Source organism: Bombus vancouverensis, chromosome 4 (assembly GCF_051014615.1).
Source record: "Bombus vancouverensis nearcticus chromosome 4, iyBomVanc1_principal, whole genome shotgun sequence".
Lineage (NCBI taxonomy): Eukaryota > Metazoa > Arthropoda > Insecta > Hymenoptera > Apidae > Bombus > Bombus vancouverensis.
In genome coordinates, this window is record NC_134914.1 from 13,366,725 (window position 1) to 13,389,305 (window position 22,581).

At 39.4% G+C, this 22,581-nt stretch overlaps 2 protein-coding genes across 7 annotated transcripts; both read right to left on the reverse strand.

Moving 5' to 3' along the window:
• Window positions 1–359: 359 nt before the first annotated feature.
• On the reverse strand, window positions 360–11,171 carry LOC117156680 (protein stoned-B). 3 transcript variants are annotated; one of them, XR_013058218.1, is made up of 12 exons: window positions 10,452–11,171; window positions 8,926–9,928; window positions 8,620–8,788; window positions 8,310–8,511; window positions 7,576–8,070; window positions 6,935–7,169; window positions 6,609–6,777; window positions 6,346–6,460; window positions 5,872–6,190; window positions 5,450–5,660; window positions 4,165–5,239; window positions 360–4,040 (listed from the first exon to the last, which is right to left on the reverse strand). XR_013058218.1 is itself a non-coding variant. In XM_076618002.1 (12 exons), the coding sequence occupies exons 1-11, from the start codon at window positions 11,037–11,039 to the stop codon at window positions 5,095–5,097; spliced, it is 3,651 nt and encodes a 1,216-aa protein (XP_076474117.1). In that variant the 5' UTR covers window positions 11,040–11,171; the 3' UTR covers window positions 360–4,040; window positions 5,073–5,094. The 3 variants fall into 3 exon arrangements, 2 of the variants coding, with proteins under 2 accessions (XP_076474117.1, XP_033189828.2); XM_076618002.1 differs by having other exon boundaries at window positions 5,073–5,239; XM_033333937.2 differs by having other exon boundaries at window positions 360–5,239.
• Window positions 11,172–11,180: 9 nt separating this feature from the next.
• On the reverse strand, window positions 11,181–22,562 carry LOC143302597 (protein stoned-A-like). Of its 4 annotated transcripts, none has more exons than XM_076618011.1 (2): window positions 22,106–22,562; window positions 11,181–14,054 (listed from the first exon to the last, which is right to left on the reverse strand). In XM_076618011.1, the coding sequence occupies exon 2, from the start codon at window positions 13,893–13,895 to the stop codon at window positions 11,181–11,183; it is 2,715 nt and encodes a 904-aa protein (XP_076474126.1). In that variant the 5' UTR covers window positions 13,896–14,054; window positions 22,106–22,562. The 4 variants fall into 4 exon arrangements, 3 of the variants coding, with proteins under 3 accessions (XP_076474126.1, XP_076474125.1, XP_076474127.1); XM_076618010.1 differs by having other exon boundaries at window positions 11,181–13,928; window positions 22,106–22,561; XM_076618012.1 differs by lacking the exon at window positions 22,106–22,562 and adding an exon at window positions 14,901–17,548 and having other exon boundaries at window positions 11,181–13,928.
• Window positions 22,563–22,581: the final 19 nt, after the last annotated feature.

Genomic DNA, 22,581 nt, shown 5'->3' on the forward strand with positions numbered 1-22,581 from the left:
GATTAACGCAATAGAAAGAGAATTTTTAACACACATTGCGAAATGCGTATCTATAATTCAATGATATTATAAATACTTATATACCAACATATTGAATAATCACGATGACACCATAAAAAGACGCCTCATTTTCAATCGAGATATAGTGAGCAATTACTAACAAATGGATAAAAATTTAATGAGGATGGATAAAATTTAATGATGAATAGACATATCTTGACGAAAAATTTGTGGTGATACTAAATTTAAAAAAAGACTTAAAAAAATTGAGTGTTATCGGTATTAGTGTAATTTCAGCCGGTAAATGGTAGACTCAATAATGAGATTCTTATAAAATAATCGACTTGTAGTTAACCCAATTTCGTCCCTTAAACAATGTTATATTATTTATTGATACATAGAATTTATCAATAATACCATTAGCTAACAGTATTACACTTGTTTCTATTTCCTCGAAAATTTTCATTTTCTCGTTCCTTGTGTGTGTGTGTGTGTGTGTGTGTGTGTGTGTGTGTGTGTGTGTGTGTGTGTGTGTGTGTGTGTGTGTGTGTGTTGTGTGTGTTGTGTGTGTTGTGTGTGTTGTGTGTGTGTGTGTGTTTGCGAAATTATAATACATATATATGAAAGAGCAAACTTGCCCTAATCATCTTTTCCTTTCTTCTTTGTCACTTGTCTACACCACAATTGGTTACTATTAGATTACAATTACAATTCATACGTACACGTATAATTACACATTACGACATTACATACATGTGTACCTGTATATATATATATATATGTATATATTTATATTTATATGTATATTTATATATTTATAAATTACAGATCGGAGATTAGAGGTACTTTATATCTCAATTTCTTTAGGGAATGTTTTCGCACTCTCGATCTTTTCTTTCTCCTTATATCTACTTCGAGATTTGATGCCAATCAAAATTATTCATAACAATCGTTAAATCATTCGCAACAATCATAACGAAACACTTTTTTCTTTATACTCGTTTCATGTGCTTTTCGAGATCAAACTTCGTAGATACACCACACTAACCATTAACGGAATCTCTAAAATGTTAATTAAGCTACATACCTACATAAGTAAACACGAATATAAACTAAAACAGTCATGCCTTTGCTTTTATAGGGTATTCAAAATGCTAAGGTATTTTATTTTTTGTAAATCATCGACGTTATTTTCCACTCCGTTCTTCGTTGATATTGCAGGTTATTGCGCTTGGTGAAGAGGTTGAAATGTTTAAATTTTATTGATTATAAATTTGCAAGAAACGATACAAATAAAATGAAATAAATATGGTATGTATGATTGATAACATTAATAGTTCTCAGCTGTTATAAAAGATTTACTCCTTAACGTTCGATAAAAAGCTCGACGGACAAAATCATCGGTCGATCTATCGTGGCCAAAAAATGGCGTGGGAAGGTAAAAATGCAGTTTAAGGGGTTTCTGTTCCTTCATTGCTCGTTTCATACTACAACGGACGTTCTTTCTAAATTCTATTAATTACCGATCCTAGCACGACTCAATTAACTGTAATCTTTACAGACTCTCTTTACCTGTACAGAACATTTTGTTTCATTTTTTTCACTTAGTAATAATTGTAAGAACAACAACGACGTTACTAATTTCTCCTTTACAATTAATCATTAGAGAGCCGAGTTAACAGGATTATATCTAAAATCTACATAGCTTAATAATTACATGTATGTAAATGCGCGAATAAGTTTGACCTGGGATAGTGATATTTTTTTGGAGCAACAACGAATGGAGGTCGTACAGATTAAATTGAAATCTACCTTATCGACGCATTTTATCCCCAGTGATAATTTCAAAAGAAAACTAGTTAAAAGTCGAACACAATTATAAAACTCAAACATTTCAAAATGGTAAACGTTAATTCCTTTTCGAATCAACATTGGCAACAGAATTCATTTTCTTTCGCAAAACGCGTAACTATCTTTTATGAACTTAGGCACTCTTTCTGACGTGTATTATAATTAATTAATCGTTCTTCAGCGAGAGGTCTTTCGGTGATACAGGATGATTTATTCGATAAAATCGAACATTTTTGTAACATTGGATTAATAACTGATAAAGGATGATTCTTTTTAAAATAATACCTAAATAGCTACAAGGAAAATAAAATAAATTTTAGCTTTGTCCAAGATTAAAATTTTACTTACGACCTCCTCACAGGGACGAAAAATTTGCATGCTTCCCCTTGCTTTCATCCATTCATTCATTCACAGTCACGCTTATCAAACATCAATAGACTTGCCGATATCACACATAACCTCTAATTTGAATATCTTTCCTAAGATATCTATACATGCATCAGGTGTTTAAATAAACCTTTCCCTTTAAATACATAAATTGGATATCGCCTTCTTGGATATCGCACTAGAGTACGATATTACACGCAGTTGAGATCACGAGCTGGGAACGTCAGGTCCCGAGACGAATTTTTCCCGAAAAAAATCCTCTCGGGATCCATTTAATGTACCAACGCAAACAGACCGTCACGCCGCAAGTGGAAAAGCTTTGCACTGTTTCAAAGTACGCAATGTAACATTTTTACCTATGCAGTCTTGTAGATCAATTAATTGCTTAGTTATATTAATATTTTAGTTTTAAGAGAACATTATTTGCTGGCACTATTAAGCGGTATTGTCTGATTGATGTACTTGATTGGATACATTGAAGAAAGTCTGAGACATAGTATAAACATAAGGCATAATATTGGGTTGTTCGAAAAGTTTACAGCGTTTTTTTGGTAAATCTACAATAAACAACGAAACGTTTGAACACTTGCTAGTTCAAGTTGGATACTAAATAGAATCAAAGAGAAATATAAAAAATTCGTTAATAGAACAAGTTTTTTTAGTGTAATCTTTACGAATCTTATTCGAAAGACATAAACAATAAATGAAAAACTTTAAAAACCCGCAAAAGCTATTTGATGGAATTCACCAGCAAAAGAAGAAATATTTTTCAAGAAAAGTCTCGTGAAGTTACAAATGACGAATTCTAGTTAAATCTTTTTCAACTTTCGCTACGAATTTTTCGAACAACCTAATACGTTCATATTCGCATTGACACGGATCAGAGCGACAATCTATATATAACCGACGATATTAATTAGTAGCACGAATTGTCTATACGTTACTTGGCATGTCGGCAGACATTTTTCTACGCGTAATTGATTAGGATTATCATTAACCTAAATAGACTTAACATAACGTATGACCGGTGAATCAACACCTGACATGTCATACGATCGTCTTATGAGCTAAGGACTAGAATAGACTCTTCCGATTTCCTTTGCAGGATGAAAAATTTCTAACGAAAAATCGACAAAATCTCAACGGAAACTTACGTGTCTAGATTTTCGTTCATCTTATGTAAAATTATCAATAACATCTTTCGCATTGTTTATCCTATCTTATATATAGTTAAATAGATTTTTTTTGTTCATTTAGCCTTATCAGCTTTACGCAGAATACTTTGACGAGCCACCGTCTCGCGTCAACGGTGAAATTTTGGGGGGGAAAAATAGGAAAGAAAAAAAGCGTCGAACAAAAACTTACACACTAAGACTTATGTATATATGATTTGCAAAGCGTTTGAACATATTCTTGCAGCTCGCGTCGCGTACAAGAACAAAATGTTATTAAAGACTAGATTAATGAACTGTAATCTCCCATGCGTCGCGTTTACTATTATAATTACAAATAGTATACGTTTCTCTTCTAACCTCTTATGGCACAAATTGTCGAGACCACCTTTTTTTATTGTTATTTACTTACGTGTCTAATAACCGACGATTAATCTGAATAAACTACCTTTCGGTAAACGACTAGATAACATTTGATATAGATCATCTGCAAGCTCAAACGATGAGATATGCACCGCACGGTTCTTCCAAGTTATAACGACTTTCTTAATTAACAATTATTGTCCTCTGATCGTCGTGTTGATACGATAAAATCGTTAAATAAGCAAAACACTTCGGAGATATCGACTGCTGCAATTAGAATAAACAAAATTAATATAAAATATTCCAAATAAAATATATATTTTGATATTTTTATATCGGATAAATCCATGGAATGAAATAACAAAAATACTGTTTAACTAATTTTACATACCCAATTTACTAAATTTCTTCAATAATTAATAATCCGCTAATCCGACTTTGAAATAGTTCAAGCAGAGCAAAGCCTTTCACCGCGAGTGCGCATTACTACTTAGCAAGCTAAACTGAACGTAAAATCGGTATTGTCCTCCCTTACAAATTACTCCTTTCATACATACATTTCGTTAACTGTTATGCGTTATATTTAACACGCGTCGACGTTTAGCGTTTCACGGATCGCAGCGACCACTAACGATTTAACCCACGCGAACCATTTATCCTGATTATATCTTCTTAGTATCGATGTGCGTTCGAAGATATCAAGGCTCATGTGTGACTTGCTTTGGTAAAAAGAGATTAACGTATAGAAACGAGTTTTTAAGATAAACGCGTTTAAAGATACGCGCACTCTGCAGTGCGATATTGCCAAGTACAATCACTTCATCATGCGTGCAAAAGATTTGATTAAAACTCAAAACTTTGCTGATAGTGGAGAAATACAAGAGAATAACTTATTATTAAAATTACTTGCTGATAATTTGTAACTTTTATTGATGTAATAAATAATTGCCAACTTTCATTGCTTCGTTACTAAAACCACTTGAACATTTGCAATTTTTATTAATATAATATAAAAAAAAGGGGCACACTTTTGACTGTGAAAGAATATGAAAAGGTGAAGATCGACTTTCTCGAATCTTAACTTTTTATCAGAGCACGTCACATACACTATTGCTTTTTATTAGGTTACACGATTACTCCAATAACGTGTTGCGCTTGCTCGCGTGGAAATTGTCCATTCATTCGGAGCTGCAAATCGTGAAACGTCACGCGTCCAGTCACAGGCATCGTTTCGCTTTCTGTATATACCTTAGCATTAACAAGTAATTCTCCTTAAGTTCCGTACGTGTTACAGGTTACCTTATGCAAGACTGATTTGGATTTAATCGGAGGAATCGGAATCTGATTCCGCGCCAGCGTCTGAAGCTTCTCCTTGTGTCTCCGGCGTCGTTTCCGGAATTTTTCGTGTGTAGGTCGCAGATAAGTATGCGCCTGGACCTTCTCCTTGCGTATGCTCGATTCCAACTCTGGTATACGACGAGTAATAATCATTTTGTAAATTTTTGTCACGTACTATATGTAGAGCATAGAGGAAAAGCACGATAAGTCTGCTTCTTACCTCTTACAATTTTAAAATTAAAATACCAGCGCGATATTCTAATAAAAATACGATTGAAAGCCGAAGTAAATGCGAAAGTTTAACATGTAAAATATTTATTATTGTCGGAGGATCGTACCTGTACTCGTGTCGCGACAAATTCCTGACGTATTTCTCTGGTGGAGTGTCGCTGTCGTGATTTTGAAAACTAACGCTTCTCGCTGTCGTGTGAGACACTTGGGTCGCTGGCATCGTGAATTCCACGTAACAGTACTCGGCTAAGTTCTCGGGGATCTGATCATAGGAAGTTAGGGCCATTCGACAGATCAATTGGTGTGTCGTGTATGCTCCTGTCAATGATATCATCGATATTATTCTACATTCGTATTTTATAGGATAAAGTAACTCTTCAGTTAAGACAACCAAAATGCAAACAATTATTATTCAAGACGTGTACGAGTCAGTTTGAAGCTCTTAATTCCTTAGAAAGGATTGTAGAAAAAAATATAAAAATAACCGGCTGCCTACATTAAGGTTGAACATCTATCACAAAGAAGGTACCTTGGCCTTCTTTCGGTAACCTAGGCATTCTCCAAACGATAGCGCGATGTTGATGCTCGTATTTTGCCTGACCGGACGTCACCTCCATCAGCTGAGGTTCCAAAGTATCAACCGCACCGAGAAATCTTTCGATACCCTTGATCTTTCCTGTTCTCCTATGAGCTGACTTAACGGATCCGTATCTGAAGTGTTTTTCCACCCTGAACAGGTAGATCCAGCACTCTGGAATGGGGAAACGTACCATCACGTCCTCGCAGGGCACTTGGCCCAGTTTTCTTGACGCGAATCCCGGCACCAGAATGTCCGCCCTCAGTTCTACCTGTTGATAATGAAAGAACGAGGTCAAAGAGGGTAAGCGTCGAACCAGAGGCCTAAAACTGCCAAAGCAGAAACGAGTATTGATATTCGACAAGAACAAGCAGCGTACGCAGTGTCGAGGTGCGCGCAAATTTTCTGGATGAAAAGTGACATTACCTTATTACCGGTAACGCACATTACGGCTTTAAGCTGGAGAGGTAGCTCTCTGTTTTTAGGAGGCCTTACTCGGAACCTCATAAGTTCGATATAGCATGCATCCGGTGGCTTGAACCTTCAAAAGGGTTAGTCAGCTGTTAATTGCAATTAGTCGTTAGTTAGCAGCAGTGTAGCTGTTGTTATTATCGTTTCAAGATAGAGTCTTATAAATGGTTATCAAGAAGCTATTTTCAAAAATCGTTCGTTGCTCGTTGAAGACGTACTTTATAATTCTAGATTTTTCATATTCATCCTGTTGAACGCAGGAGTGGAACTCGACGTTCTCCAGACGGATCCATTCTTCGGTTACCACTGGAATTATATCATGTCTGCCTACTACCTCTTTCCCTTGGCGCCACATGTCGTTTATTCCCAATTCAACGTCAGGCATTCCTGAGGTAATGAAATTTTAATGAAAGTACTTTTATGGTAAAATAATTCCGAGGACAGATAAACGAGATCCTGGTGTCTATTGACTATAAATTAAAAATTCTATTGGAAATTTCTATGGTAATATGACGATAATTGTCAACAGTTGGCCAAAGCTTACCAGAGAGGAAGCCCAAGAAGAACAATCGAACACGCGCTATTTGCTTCTCGACCTGACCTTGCGCGTTCTGTTCCACGTACAATTCATCCACGACCGTAATCTGCACGTCTTCTGTCTTATAGCTGAGCGCCCGATCTCGATGAGCCGGCAATCTGAACAGAGCTTCCTCGATCGCGCAAGAGAACTGCTTCATATCTTCGTAGAGTTGAGAACCTAGTTTGAATAACTGAGAAATCTGTACAGAAAAGACCGAAGTCATTCAATGATAATAATTCTATGGTTTATTTTAATAATTGAAATTTTTCAATATTAGCTCATTAAGGATCGCCATTAAGGAACCACTAAAGAACAAACAATGAAGTAATGTACAAAAAAAAAAAAGTAATTTATATATGCGTATATAAAACACGTCATTGCATAATAGAACATTTGAAAATCTGACAATTCGAAAATTTGAAACTTTATCAGTTCGAAAGTTTAGAGATGCGAATCTTCGAATGTTTGGAAACTTGAACATCTGAAAATGGAACATTGCATCTAAGATCGAACCTTAGTGAGCATTCTATATTTTTGTCACTTGTCTACGTTATAAACTCTATTTCCAAAAAGCTGTACAGTTCCGATATAAAAAGAAATTGCACCTGTGGCGCGTGTTCCACGGGAAGACCGAGCTTCCTTAGATCGCTTCCAAATTCTTTCACCCCCTGATAATCACCCTGAATGGCATACGCAGCAAATTGACTGAGTTTATTCGTTATCCTTTCCGCCTTTGTCACCTGGCCAGGTCGTACTCCAGGTCGTTCCTTGTAGAAAATGTATTGCAACTTCACCGTGAATATTTTCCCGTATTGGTCAAATTGCTGTGCCCCGATGTCGGATATCGAGTAAGAAGGAACTAGAGGTAATTCTTGGAAGGGATCCTTGTCTTCTCTGCTGTTAAACAACTGGAGTACAGGATTGTCACCTTGGTAGACCAGTTTTATGAAGATCTTCTTCCAGAATCGTTGACCGGTTATCTTTTTCTTGTTAGGTTGGCGCAGGTGCATGTCCCAGCCGTCACCGGTGTACGTCACTCTTGGGAAGTCTTCCAAAGGTTGGCTAACGTCTTCGTCAAATAGGGGAGTCGGAGGAGTTTCCTAGTATCAGATAAAAGCAAATAACAATATACAATATACTATACAATGTATACGTACAATGTAATGCATATAATAAACAACTGGTTTCATTAATTTTATCAGAAACATAGACATAGTTACAGAGTATTTTAACAACAAAAAATTTTCAGCTTAGTTTATATTTAAAAAGGCATGTATAATGTCGAATGAAGATTATAAGATTCAATTTTCAAAAACGAATACGTCGATGTTTATAATACCTGAGAATCTGTCCTGGTCAGTTCAGCAGGTTGAGCAGTTTCCGTAGTGGGAATAGCGTCCTGTGCGAATCCTGACTTGTCGAAGGGATTGAATCGTGGTGAGGTATCTGTGTAAGCTGTGTTTTGCGGACTCTTTGGTGGTGGCGCTAGCACGGGGACAGCTCCTCCTTCGATTGCTCCGCCTTGATCATCCTCTTTTGGTCTATGGGTACAAAATACGTTAGCCAAACGACGATACTTATATTTATTAATATTTATTTGATATTTATTATATATTTATTAATTGATTATTTGATATATCGGTGCTTACTTAATGAATACACTGAAATCTGGTCCCGCATCCGAATCTACAGAGTCGGTTCTCTTTACATTTGTCTCTGGTGGTGGTGCTGTCATACTCAGGAACGAGTCAAACCCATCAGCCTCCCCAAATCCAGTCACTGCTGTCTCTGACCCGGTCGCAGACGAATCACCCCAAACTAAATACACAGTAAAGAGTCAAATAAATGTAAATCTAAATATACAATAGATAAAAGAAAATATGTGTAATTTCTATCCATAAAAACTTATTATTTGATCCGCAAGCTTACAGAAAATTACAAGGAAATTCTTTTACCATCGCTAGACGTGTCCATGGCGGTAGGCCCGCCACCAAAGGCATCCAAGAAAGGATCTCCAGCGTTGGTTTCCTGCTCCGCAGCTTTATCAAACTTCGAAGCAAAAATATCAAACGCATCGCCAGTACCCTCGATAACTTTCGTAGTTGCTGCAAAGTTATCCAACTGCTCTTCAGGCTTATACGCTTCGCTGATGGGAAATTCAGCTCCCGGAGTCGGACTGGTCGATGTCATGCCACTGATATCTTTCGTAGGTTCTTCGAAATCACCAAGTAAATCAGAAGCAAATGGTCCATTGGACTGAGCGGATGACGCATTCATTTCCGTGCTTGCGAACAAAGGTTGCGTGCCAGGCGTTTGCATGGATGTCGTGAAATGCGAGGCCGTGGTATCTATGGTACCAAATGGTCCAGAAGACATCGTATCGGCAACAGAAAAGAACGCAGACTCGGTAGTCATTGTGGACAATTGCTCAGTGCCGCTGGTAGCGAATAATTCAGCCCCAGCTGTCGACGATTGCATAGTTTCTGAGACAACAGGGGATTCCGCAGCGAAATCTAAATCAATACCAGTTTTCTCCGTGTCACTTCCAACAACTCCGGTCGTGGACGCTATAGATGGTCTCTTTTCACTTGTTACAGAAGCAGTTTCCGGGAAATCTGACTTAAAGGCATCCTCAGCCTGAATAGGAGATGCCTCTTGCTCTGTAATGCTGACGAATGGATTGTCCTGGCCAGTGGCACTGATCAAGGATACTCCTGTTACCAAACTGGTGGCGTCTTCGGTGTTTATCGACGTGGAGAAGATGGTAGTGGTCGTCGTCTCTGTATTAGGTGCGTCAAGGAGATCCAGGATGTCACTATTCTTCGATGGCTCTGCTACTTTGCTGTCGTCGGACATTAGGTCTGGCACGTTCGAATCCACGTCCAGGAAATCGGCGAAACTGTGCTCCGGAGTTGGCGATGGAGAGTGCATTAACGTTGGACTGGGTGTTCTTGTTGCCTGCAATTAACGATCAAGATGAAACGAACCAAAGTTTGACAGATAACAATTTTGATTTTGATTTATCCGGTAATGATTTATATACAAGATGGTACACATCATTTTTATCTAACAATTGCATAAGAAACTGCATGTAGAAAATGGTCTCCTCACTGATATGTCTATGTTGTCAAGGTCAATGTCCTGAGTAACTACGCTTCTACTTGAAAGATACGTATATATCAAAATATTCTTAACACGCATCTTTTAACAATTTCACTAGGTTCGAGTCAGGTAATAAATAAAAAAAATTGTAACTGTAAACCGTCGCTATAAGGAAGTAACTGCTCTCTTTCATAATTTTCATAATTAATAATCGATGGAAACCAACTCTACATGTTCTTTCATTTGAAAAATGATCATGCAGAATAGTACGTGTCACACCCAATGACCCTGATACTCATTAGTCAGGGGAATATCCTGACAACGCTCAAGTTCTCGAAGCATTCTGTATATAATTATCATTTATCTCACTATAACGAACCTGTAATCGATCCAGGAGATGATTAGAAGTAGCATCCATAGCTCCAGTAACCGACAAGATCAAGTCTTTGGTGTTTTTAGGAGGCGCCGGTGGTTGAGGTCTCGGTGGAGGCGGCCTCGACGGTGCGGTCTTGCCATTTTTGGGTTGAACTGGCGTCACAGGCACCACCGGAGACGGAGGAGGTGCAGACTGCAACTCTTGACCGAAAAGTTCGTCAGTCGCTTGAGTAGAGATCGGCGCGTCGAACAGATTCGTGCTCGACTCGCTGACAGTCGTCTGAAAAATGTTCGCGGATTGACCAGAGAATATGTTAGATGCCGTAGTGTCGGTAGTAGTAGCTTCGAAACCAGTGCTAGGTGCAGTGGTCTCCGTGGCGAAAGAAGCGAAAGGGTTCGTCGAGTCGACTGTAATGGCTGATTGATAAGATTGGTCTGCTGCAAAATTCAGGAAAGGATTCTCTCCTCCTGCGGCTGCTTCCGTGTCCGCGAAGTCCTGGAGGAAAGGATTCGACGGTTGGCTAGTTTTCCTGTCGTTGGACTCGACACTGTAGTCGTCCATCAAGAAAGGGTTTCCACCTTTGGAATCCATGTTGCTCTATCGAAAGGTTAATGGACCAGCTTAAACGTTGCTTAAAATATTCTTTGGTATAGTACTTTCTAATATATAATTGCGCAGATCGCTTAGCAGAGAGTCTTTTACTGGGAAGAGAAGGAGGATAGATTAGATCTTCTATTTCTGCATTAATTCGGATTCGAGTATCTTCAGTTCAGTTTTTCCTGGCCCCAAGGTAGCGAAACTGGTGTCGAAAGGATCCACGTCCTCTCCTAAACCGAAGTCGTCGTTCTGCAAAGGAGTAAGTACTTTGGCTCCAGGATCTTGGTCGTCGATGCACAAATAATCTGCTGTTTCCTTCTTTTCCTCGGCTCTGGGATCAAAGTCAGGATCAACCTCCGGAATGCTAGTTTTAATGATCGCTGTGAATGCGATAGGAACAGGACGAACGGGCAGCTCTCCAGGAATTTGCTGCAGTTCGCTTTCGAGAATCTTCAGCTCCGCTTTACCAGGAAGAATATTAGTGGCGATAGAAGTGTCGAAAGGATCGTTGTAGGAAATCTCTTCTTCTTCTTCGATGGGCTTCGACTCGATTCTTGGCGTCAGAGGCTTCGCGTCCACCTCGATCTTCTCGTCCAGCAAACTCTCCTGCCTCTGTTGCAGTTTCGGTTTCCTCTGTTCCTCGAACTTCTTCAACACAGAGTCCTGAAGCTCGGCGATTTTCAAGTTGTTCGGCCTGATAGAACTAGCTGTGAAATCGCTCTGTCTTCTTACAGGTTCCCCTTCGGCTCGCGGATCAAAATCGTGGTCGCTCAGGCTATGAGGTAACTTTGACTCCTGTTTCAACAATTCTGACTCGATCAACTTCAATTCTGTCTTCCCGGGAGCTACCTTGGCCACGAAACTGGTATCGAAAGGATCCACATCAGCTTCCTCCTCCTGTATAGGTAACAAATCGTCGATAGATTTCTGAGAATAATAAGGTGTCAGAGGTTTCGAAGGTAGAGCTTTCTCTTCTTCGGTGGTTGTCAGTAGGTCTGGACGTTTGGATGGTGTAGGCAGTTCGAAAGCAACGGTCTTCGAAGGTGCTAGTTCTAGCACCTCTGGCCTCGAAGATCTTCGTCCACGTTCGCCGACCTCGCCAGTATCTTCTTCTTCTTCGAATTCAACCTGAAAGATTGGTTTAACAGATGCTGTTGGAAGAGGAGGCCTTGGCGGTAGCTTGGATACAGTAATGTCAACCGGAACAGCTGGCTGCTGCTCGTCCTTTCTTGGATCGAAATCGTCGTCGTCCAGAGAATTAGAAAGATTAGGTTGTTCACCAAGCAACTCTTTCTCGAGGAACTTCAACTCTGTCTTTCCAGGAGGAATTTCTTTGATAGCAGAGGTGTCGAAAGGGTCTACGTAGCTGAGATCTTCTACCGGAGCTATAGGTTCGTCCGCAAGTTGACTCAGATCGGTTGTAGATCCTCCTAGAAGATCCTTCTTAGCTTGCAAATTACTGGCCTTTGCTCTGAGCTCTTCTTTCAGCAAACCCGTCTCATAGTCTCTGTTCAATCCAGCTGGATCGGTCAAGGATATCGTCACCTCTGAAACAGGAAGTTCCTCTAGTTCTTTCTCGATGAACTTTAACTCTGTCTTACCAGGAAGGATATTCTCGGCGAAAGTAGTGTCGAACGGATCTTCTTCGTCGACGAAAGTAGCTGCCTCGAAGCTTGCTTCTATTATCTCGGCTTGGAAGTCTACAGCCGCCGGTTCCTTAGTTTTGAAAGGATCGTCAGCCTCCTCGAGACGTACCGGCTCATCTGGCGCTGCGTCTAAATCGAACTCTGCGTCGTCCAAGTCAGGAATCTCCTCTAAGATCGTTTTCTCTTTCAATATTTCGAACTCAGAAATATCCAAAGGTCCGTTAGACGATTTGTTCTCCGCAACGTTCTCTTGATGCACAGCCGGGCTGACTGGCCTTGGTAGAACCGGAGGAAGCTTCGTAAGATCGACAGGAATATCAGGAAGGTCGCTGTCGTCGTCCAGCAAAGTCTTAGTCGCGTCCACAGGCTCTGCGACTACGCTGCTACTCTCCGCAAGTTGCTCAGATTCCTCGAAGTCATCCAATAATAAATCTTGTTGCAGTCTAGGCCGCCTGCCTCTCGTGATCTTGCACGAACTCACGTAATCGACTCTTCCGGAGAGGACCTCTACCGCGTTCCCTAAACTGACCAATCTGTTCCCCTTCTTATCTACTGTTTTCAGTACTTTGTCCGCGTTTGTAGTGTCGAACGGGTCGTCGCCGGCCTCCTCCTCGGTTGGACTGTCGGGAATGTAAGCTAGTTGAACGTCGATATTCTGCAGAACGTCAACGTAGGTTGTATCGAATACGTCTTCGTCGGCGGAGTCTTCATGTTCATCCTCGTCGTCGGGAAGTTCGACGAGACCGTCCTCGTTAACCAGAGGCTTGTCTTCTTTCTTTTTTCCCTTTCCCTCGAAGTCCGGTGGTTCACCTTCGATCGGATTACCTTCCTCGTCGAAACCTACCCACTTCTTCGAAGAAAACTTTTTACCAGGATCTTCCTGGTCCTCCTCTTCTTCCTCTTTCTTCTCGTTTTCTAGCGGCGGCTTCCGTTGGAAGAAGGAGGTGGATTTTATACGATCGAGATCTCCCTGTGTCTTCTTGAGGATCGAGTCGACTCCGGCCGTCAACGCCTCGAATTTCTTCCACTCGTCGGAGCTGGCGTTGCTGGCCTGCTCGCCGGATTGCTCGGCTTTCTGCTGGGCTTCCGCCCGCTCGCGCCTGTAACGCTCGAGCTCCTCCGGGTCGAACTCGTCCTCCTCTGCCCCCTTCTTGCCCTTCTTCGGCTTTTTCTTCTTCTTCAGGCCCTTGGCTAGCTTGTGCATCCTCTAAGAGCTACCGTGGAACAAGCGAGGCCTCTGCAATCGGTATTCATACTTTTCGTTAGTCTGCCTCGAAGGTTCAAGCTTTAACCCATTGGCACACCGTGTTTTTCGAACGTCTTAAACGTCGTTATCGCCTTCGGCTTCCTTTTTCTTCTCTATCTGTACGAAAGGTGACAAGCGATAGTAACACGAATTTTTATGAATTTATACGCCAAACGAAACGTTGTACGCGCCATGCAAGAACCACGCTGATCAACTTCATGGAGAAAGATGACGATACCACAGGGATATTACTTCTCAAGCTGAGCTCAGAATTTAGAATCATCTATCTGTCGGTTGTGCCACGATACAACTTATCGTTTCACACGAGTCGAGTTGATTAGTTTGGCTTCTGAGGGGATCATACGTATAGTCTTCCTCAGACTGCTTAATAACTGTGCATGCCAATGGGTTGTTAGCACGTTCGCTACCAACGTATACAGTCATTCACAAAAATCTTGCTCACGTTGACTCGATAAACGTATAGAATACTCGTTTGTACCAAAACAGATTCCAACTTCATACGTTATTTTAAACTGTAAATTATATTAATATTCCGCGAGTATCTTATCTTCCCTTCAATTTCATTTCCTTGGTGGAGAATATATACGCTATATACCGAAATATCGAAATGAAATTTCACGTTTCTTTTACCAACTATACATATAGGAAAATTTAATGCGAATAATAATAGTCTTATCACAAGATGTACGAAGACTTTCGTAACGACGAATACAAATGTAAGCTTCGCTGTATCTGGTCATCGAGTACATTGTACAGAAATACAAGAAACAAAACGCGATCAATAACAGTAGCGAACGTGTTCAAACCTTTTTCCCACGAGAAACCTTTTTTCGTGTGTTTTCTTTTTAGGAGAAGGTCTTAGGTTTTGTAACGATAGCGATACGAAATCATAGGAGAACGATATTTTCAATTAGAAAAGATTTAGATTCGCGCGATTATTACAGGTGCTTTCATGCAGATTTCGCCATTATGTGCAATTCTAAACGATCCACAGTGACCAAGGGTAGTCGCAACAACACTATAATAATACTCTATACGCGTTCTATGCAATCGTCGAGTATCATCGACGATCGATCGATCGGTGCAGGAAGAGGGCAACGCGAACAGCAAGCTGCAAGTGCGAAGCGTGCGATGCGAGTGACATGCGTGTGCTCGCGAATGAAACGACAACACCCACGCGACGTTTCAGGCTACTTTGCCGAATCCTCGAATACTTGTTGCACACTACCGATCTTTATTTAGTCGGTCGCTCTTTATAACCGTGCTAAATTCGTCCACTTCTTTTTTAACGCTTGCACGCCGCGAAACACGTCGCTCTATGCGCTCGTTCATCTTTCCGCGTCGAACTCTCGAAACGATGTCGTACACGTATCGATGTATACGACGCTAGCAACGTTATTATTAACTGATTTACTCAGTCAGTCGAACGAAAATCTACATACTCCTGATGAATTCTGTGCGTTCGACTAAATGCAAAGAAATGGAAAACGCATTTGGTCACAGAATGATTTGCACTGTAACTATTGACCATAACAATTTATATCTAAGGGCTGTACGTAGACTTTTGCAAGTGACTGTAGGTCGTTTAAATTCCACATATCGGTGGGACAACTCTTTCTTCGTAGTAACTCTTTCTCTTCTTCCTCTTCGTTGCATGTAAATAACGGATTTCAAGCAAGAGCAGCGTGTCACCGTTGAATTCTTCACGTGCGGACTGTCCACAGAAGGCTATAGAATGTTTGCGGAGATGACATGGTTCACAAGAGCAATGTGCACGAATGCACGAAGAAGTTTCAAGAAGAGAAAACCAACATCGGAGACAAACCAGCGTCGGGCAGCAGCCTGTCTTTACGAGCCTTATGGTCTTTGATACGTTTCTAATCGCTTGGTACAGTTACCATTAGCTTGCTTAACGGTAAGCTTCGACTATTAACCGATTTTATCACTTCGCCACGTCGCTTTCATCTACTGTATCCTCTGATTTAGTCTAATTAGACTCAGACCTGGAATAAGATCGATTCGAATATATCAGTTATGGGATCGCTACGAGAAAGACGAAGGACAAAGGCCGTCGAGTTTCACGGAGGACAAAGCTGTCGTTATCTGCAATTTTTCTGTCTGTCTGATAAAAATGAAACGTTCGATTTGGACGGTCGTGTACGCGTAATGGGATCGTTGCCAGAACAGTCCGATCGATCAGCAGTACCGTACAACCGTGACCATTTTACCCTTCCTGTTGGCCTTTCACAACGCTCCTCCGTAGCGGTATTGCTGAGAAAATGCCAGAAATCTTGTCTCTTTCCTTGTGTATTTTATCAGTGTTTGGTTTTAGGTCAATGAGTCTGTATCATCACACGATAGAAACCGCATTCGTGTCTCGTCTTTTCTGCGTCTGATGTTGCATACACGTAACATTGTTCTTCTATAAAATACTAATTGACTAAACGATAAATGTGTAATATATGGTTTCTGTGGTCTCAAATCTTGCCACATAATTACGTCTACTTGATAAAGCCAACCAAGAACATGTGTTGCTTTAATAATTAATAAAAAGCGCTAAATACCTAAAGGAATACTACAAGGACATAACAACACATAATTGTATAATATCGGCTAAAACTTTTTAAAATATCGCTTTTGGAAGATAACATGAAAGATCTATCCGCTTTGTAACTTGAAATTAACCATCTGGTCTGAGATTATCTGAAGTTAATCTCAAATCTCAGTACATTGTGTCTTCTTCATAAAACCACTGCAAAAAATATATTTCTATTGCCAATGGTTAATGAACAGAGAGGAGAAAACTGTTCTCATATACTAAACGAACGTTGTGGGTTGAAAAGATCATATATTTTTACGCGATACTACGTATCTTCTAAACAGATAGAACAAAGTTGTGCAACACGCGAATATCCCTTGCTAGTCGAGCGTACACCACGATCTATATCGTTGATAAGAGGCTTAAAGTCTTACGCGACAGTCATAGTTAGCATATTAATCCGTTACGAATGGGCAATTTAATTAACATCAGTGTAAGCTATATATCTTTCGACAACAATGTCCATCTGTGCCATAATTTTAATTGCCAACGACGCATTGGGATTATTCTTCCAGAAATATAGAGACAGTTGTTTGCTACAACTATTTAAATAATTGAATAATTGGACTAAGTGTCTGTAGATTCTTACGAATGTTTGGTAGAATTTAGGTTTTATTTGGACTTTAACTCTGTCGAGGACCTCAAATTTAGGAAATACTTTAGAATACATCCAACCTCCATTATATCATACCTAATTTTAATTGCTATCTTTGTACTAGGTACTTCAAGAATTGTTCACACATATAAAGTATAAATATGATTATAAATATAAAGTAAATACAGGTAGCAACATACTTTACAATTACTAGGACACAAATGCACAAATAGAACTGCACAGAGGTAGAATTTTAATCTAATATCTCATCCTCCTATATTTTCGTTTCTTTATCTGGAAAATTATTGGAATAGTATTTCGATCCTAATATCTTCCAATCTTTCTTATTACGATTTTAACCATATTTGGTACATCTCAATATCTTGACGAATTATTAATACTTGAAATGGCAAGATCAGAGAGTAAATTACGTTCTTCGAACTTAAGAAATTTGCAAACAACCGAGAACCACAATTGACGAACAACATGGCAATTAAATCGACACCGTCGCAAGTCGACGAGCTACCAACGAGCAAAAGGGACCGACATAGTGTACGAAACAGAAGTTCATCGATAATTGGGGGAGCAGGAGAGAGCACGTGCTCCAGATTACCGCAGGGTGGTCGTGTCGAGGCTGGTGTGCTAACAAACTCAACGACTATCGCAGCTCACCCCAACTAAAACCGATATCATCGTCAGAGTACACCTGCATGCAACCCAGGAAACTGTAATCGATAACGGTTGAGAAATCGGCAATCTCACCTACGACCACTGTTCTAGTTCTACGACTCCACGAAGACGAGAATTCTGTTCTGTTTAATTCGATCGAACGAAGGATATCAGGTCATTCCACAAATAATGCCGCTCCTCTATTTTGCATCTGATTTCTCGACTTCGAATTTCTAAGATAGGAAAGTTTGGTACGGTAATTCCTGAAATTTACAATTAACAATTAGAAAGATCGTGAACAGCGTTAATAGCATTAAGTGTGATAAGAAAGATGATTATAAATTGAGGAATTTTGATAAGTAATAATATGAAAAAATAATATATCAAATACGTATCTTTTAACATTATTGTATATTATATCTTATTTTCTTCTTCTTTCTGTTGCATTTATCTATGAACATATCTTGTTACCTAGTATTGTTATTTTTTATCCTAACTCCATCTTTTACTATAGTCTGTAATATGTAAATACACGTACAAAGTTTGCTGTTAATTACAAATAAATATCATTATTGTTAATATATAAAATATCCAAAATATAGCACGTATTGCAACAATCGATAAATCAAATAAATGCCCATATCTGCGATATTTTTAGTCGTCTTCGTTAAAGTATAAATTTGTATAAATATCTGTATTTTAATCAACAGAATGATCAGCCATACACATTAAACAAAATTTGACAAAGCATTTAATATAATATAATTGAGATGCGTCACCTTAATCAGGTAGTATAAACAATTAAAAAATATACAAGAAAATTGAATCTCAAAGAGGTAACCGAATATTTTCCATCGCAATTTTACAATTTCTGAAAGCAGAAATTAAAAATGATAAGTGAGGTAAATTGTAAAAATAGCGCCAGAAAAGATCAGATAAGGTATTATCTGCTGATAAGTACGACAAACTTTTTTACGTCTTAATATAAACGTTGATATTTGATATTATTGATAAATATTGAACGCTATCTAATTGCAATCGGATATAAAATACTTTTATGTTTTGAAGTTGCACATGTGAGTACAAAATTACTTATGGTACGATCTAGCGTAACTTAAATTAAACGAAAGTCCAGCTTGAAAGCCAACGAAAGTTTCACCAAAGAATAAAAAGTTGAGATGAAATCTTAAGAATTGCAAGGGACCTTCATAGAGTTTCGTCCTGCTGCAAATAAGCTTTTCAAACTTTCAGCGTTTCCCAGTGGAACTTGATCGTGACGATTGATTGTATTCTTTGCTTTTCATATATCTATAGCTTTTCAATTTTCAATCAACGAAGATCTGGTCGATGAAGTTAACGTTAAATTTAAGAAACGATCGATGATAATATCGCGAGATGATCTCAATGCCTGACACGATAAGGTATATTCTTATCTCCGGCATCTAGATAATTAAATTTGGTCCGAACAGCGTCACCAGGTGAACAGAAATTATCGACCAGTGCCGCTCGTGCCTTTGCACACAGAATCGACAGCAACACTTGTTACCAGAGTTAATTACCAGCTACTATCAAACCTCTGTATCAATCATTTATTTAAACGAAGTTCCTTCTATGATCCCTAACCTCAAAATGTAGGAAGAGATTTACCAAATATTCTATTTCTGTTTTAGAAACTCTAGCTTACAGAATGGAGAACAATCGAACCTCGATTTAACCTCAAACTTTAGATATAGAGACACGTGAAAAATGTTATTACTGTTTCTAGCTTACAGGATAGAAAATGATTTAATTTCAAAATTTAGCAAGAGACTCATCAAAAATTGTATTACTGTTTTGGAGATTCTAGCATATGGGATAGAGGACGATTCAACTTCAAAACTTAGGTAGAGACTTGTCAAAGATAGACTTATCAAAGATTTGTGTTTCAGAAGTTCTAACTTACGGGATGGTAAACAATTGAACCTTAATTTAACCTCAAAATTTAGGAACAGACTTATCAAAAATTCTATTTCTGTGCCAGAGATTCTAACTTACAGAATGGCGAACGATTTAACCTCAAAATTTAGGAAGAGACTTATCAAAAATTCTATTTGTTTCAAAGGTTCTAGCTTACAGGATGGGAAACAACTCAACCTGAAAATTTTGGAAATATTATCAAAAATATACAAAGAGATTTACCAGAATTTGTCTTAGAGATTTTCATTGCAAGATGGAGAACAATTTAACCTGAATTTAATTCCAAAATCTGACATGTTTTTTCTATGACTCTTAACCTCACAGTTTAGAAAGAGATATAGCTAACATTTTGTTTTTCGTAGATTCTAGGTTACAGGATGGAGAACAGTGTCACGGTATATGGTTGAGTTGTCGACTGAAAAATTTAAGGAAGGGGTCTAGCGGAGTGAAATCCAATAGAGGAGAAAAATGGTGCGCGTGCCGATTTATATTTAGAAAATTCAAACCCCATATGAAATCCAGCGTCGCTCCAATGCTCGAACACTGTACGTGGTCTTAACACATTCGCTGGCATTGATTCATTAACTTAATTAATGCTGCTAATACAATTATTGCATTTTCATTCTTGTTAATTCGGATTCACGATTAATATTCTTTTCACAGAACATACTGAAACAAACATTATTTTGATTGTTCTTATTTTAGCAGTGAACACAATTGCGTAACGTCAAAGATTATAATACACTCGAGTTTGGGAAGATATACATTAATCATGATTTTTTAAATAGAATATACAGTTCCATTTATAACGAGATTCTATGTTCAAATAAGCTTCACTGGTATACAAAATTAAGCGGTGAAACAAATTTCTATGCAGATTTCATTTCATAACGTTTATAAAAAAAGCACGAAATTGCATAAACATTCACAGTCTATTCATAAGGATTAAGAAAAGTAAAAGAAGAAATGGCAAACCCATGGATGGGTAATCATATTTCACTAGCAACAAATATGTTAAATAGATATTCTACTATTCCTCAGTTGTACAATAATATTCTACCCAACAACATTCTGCCACATAACGTTTCCAAAAATAAGAAAATAAAGATCTGTATAAAACAAGAAATTCCGTCCCATAAAATCCACTCTACAAGGCAATTGCGCATATTTAGAATCTTATTTGATACAACGTAGAAGAGTCAAGTCGACGAGCACCGATACATATTGCAAGTCGTTGAAGAACAATAGAGCACGGTATCTGTTCTTCGTAGGAGAGTAGCTTGAGTTTCTGACGTAATTGAATAAAAGTTTCGGCGAAGAGCATTGCTGCAATATGCCGAACATTTGTCCACCGGATTTACCGAGGCGCACGCGTAATACCGGCACGGACGATGCTCTATACTCGACCAGTTTTATCACCTGTCTTACGACGATATAATTCGACAACCGTTCGATTTCAAATCGTTACTCCATTCTATTCCAGGCGTCCACCATCGAGACTCCAGGCTGAAACGGAGAATTCGATTACAAAGAGGAAAACGAAAGGTGAACATCGAATGGATGTGAGAACGTAATAAGCCCGATGCATAATCGAAACACGAAGCACGTATCCGATGGTAAATTCGCGAGGGATGACAGAAAGGAGGAAACGCGAGGCGTATCGACCAAGTCAGTTCTCAATGGGCAGCTTCATTATCGTCTTAGCAACTATCATTGCTGCGTCAGCGTTATGTACGAAGCCACAATCGGTCTAGAATATTTCTACGTATTATAGTACACGAAATGCTTCTTTTTAGTTTACGTGTCTTTCATTAAATCGGCCTGGAACGTACCAAAGCCGTCGTAGATATACCGAGACACTTTGTTTCCCTAGACATTGCTACCTCTAACACTATGACACAGTCTTCGCGTTCAATCGATTCTACTATATTCTAGAGATTATAGGATAGACAAGACATCTACGAGACATTCAAGATCATCCGTCTATGATTAGATCAATTCTATCTAAGGTGTTTTGTTCGAGAGGCGCAACCGGAAACCTTCTCGAGGAAACTGTGAAAGCGGCCGGACGAACCCTGCAAACGAAATAGCCAGGTTGCAAAGAAACAAGTGGAGAGGCCATAACGTCTCTCTGTCACTGCGACAAAGCAGAGGAACGTGTTAAAAATTCAGAGTGCAGATCGTTCAGGCGAGCGAAGCGAAACGTATTAGAACGCGGATCAATCGGAGGAAGCGTAGGTGTCGTGTCACGGCGGCCACGTTTCGCTCTGGTTTTCGCGGCGCTATACACCTACGTTTGAGAAAAATCTTTCGGCTAGTTGTACTTACGATTCCAGCCTCGTCAGCCACATCGGTACGACGCACATTTTTTTCGAGTCATCCCGCGGTCGAGATTTCTCTGTGTTTCTTTTGGTCGCCGGTGAGATGAATCGTCGAAGCACACACTCGGAGGAACGAGCACCGGAAGAAGGAAGAAGAGTGATACAGAAGATGACGGAGGATGAAATTGAACTGATACCAGTGTGGCAGATATCGAATACGATCGAAGAAGAGAAGAGTGTCCAGTTAGAGAGAGACTCTCTGAGGAGGGGGAGAGAGGAAGAACGACGTCGAAGAGGAAATCAGCGAATAACGTTCGCCGGGTGACGAGGGAAGCTCGCGGGAACGTGAAGAAGACGGACCGTGGGCTCTAGCTACGAGTTACGTTTTCCCTTTGGTCTGGAAAACAGGAAACAGCGGGCGTGGAGAGCTGCGAAGGCCCTGCCGAAAGCGAAGCCGACTCACCTCGTACTCTCCTGCGGGTC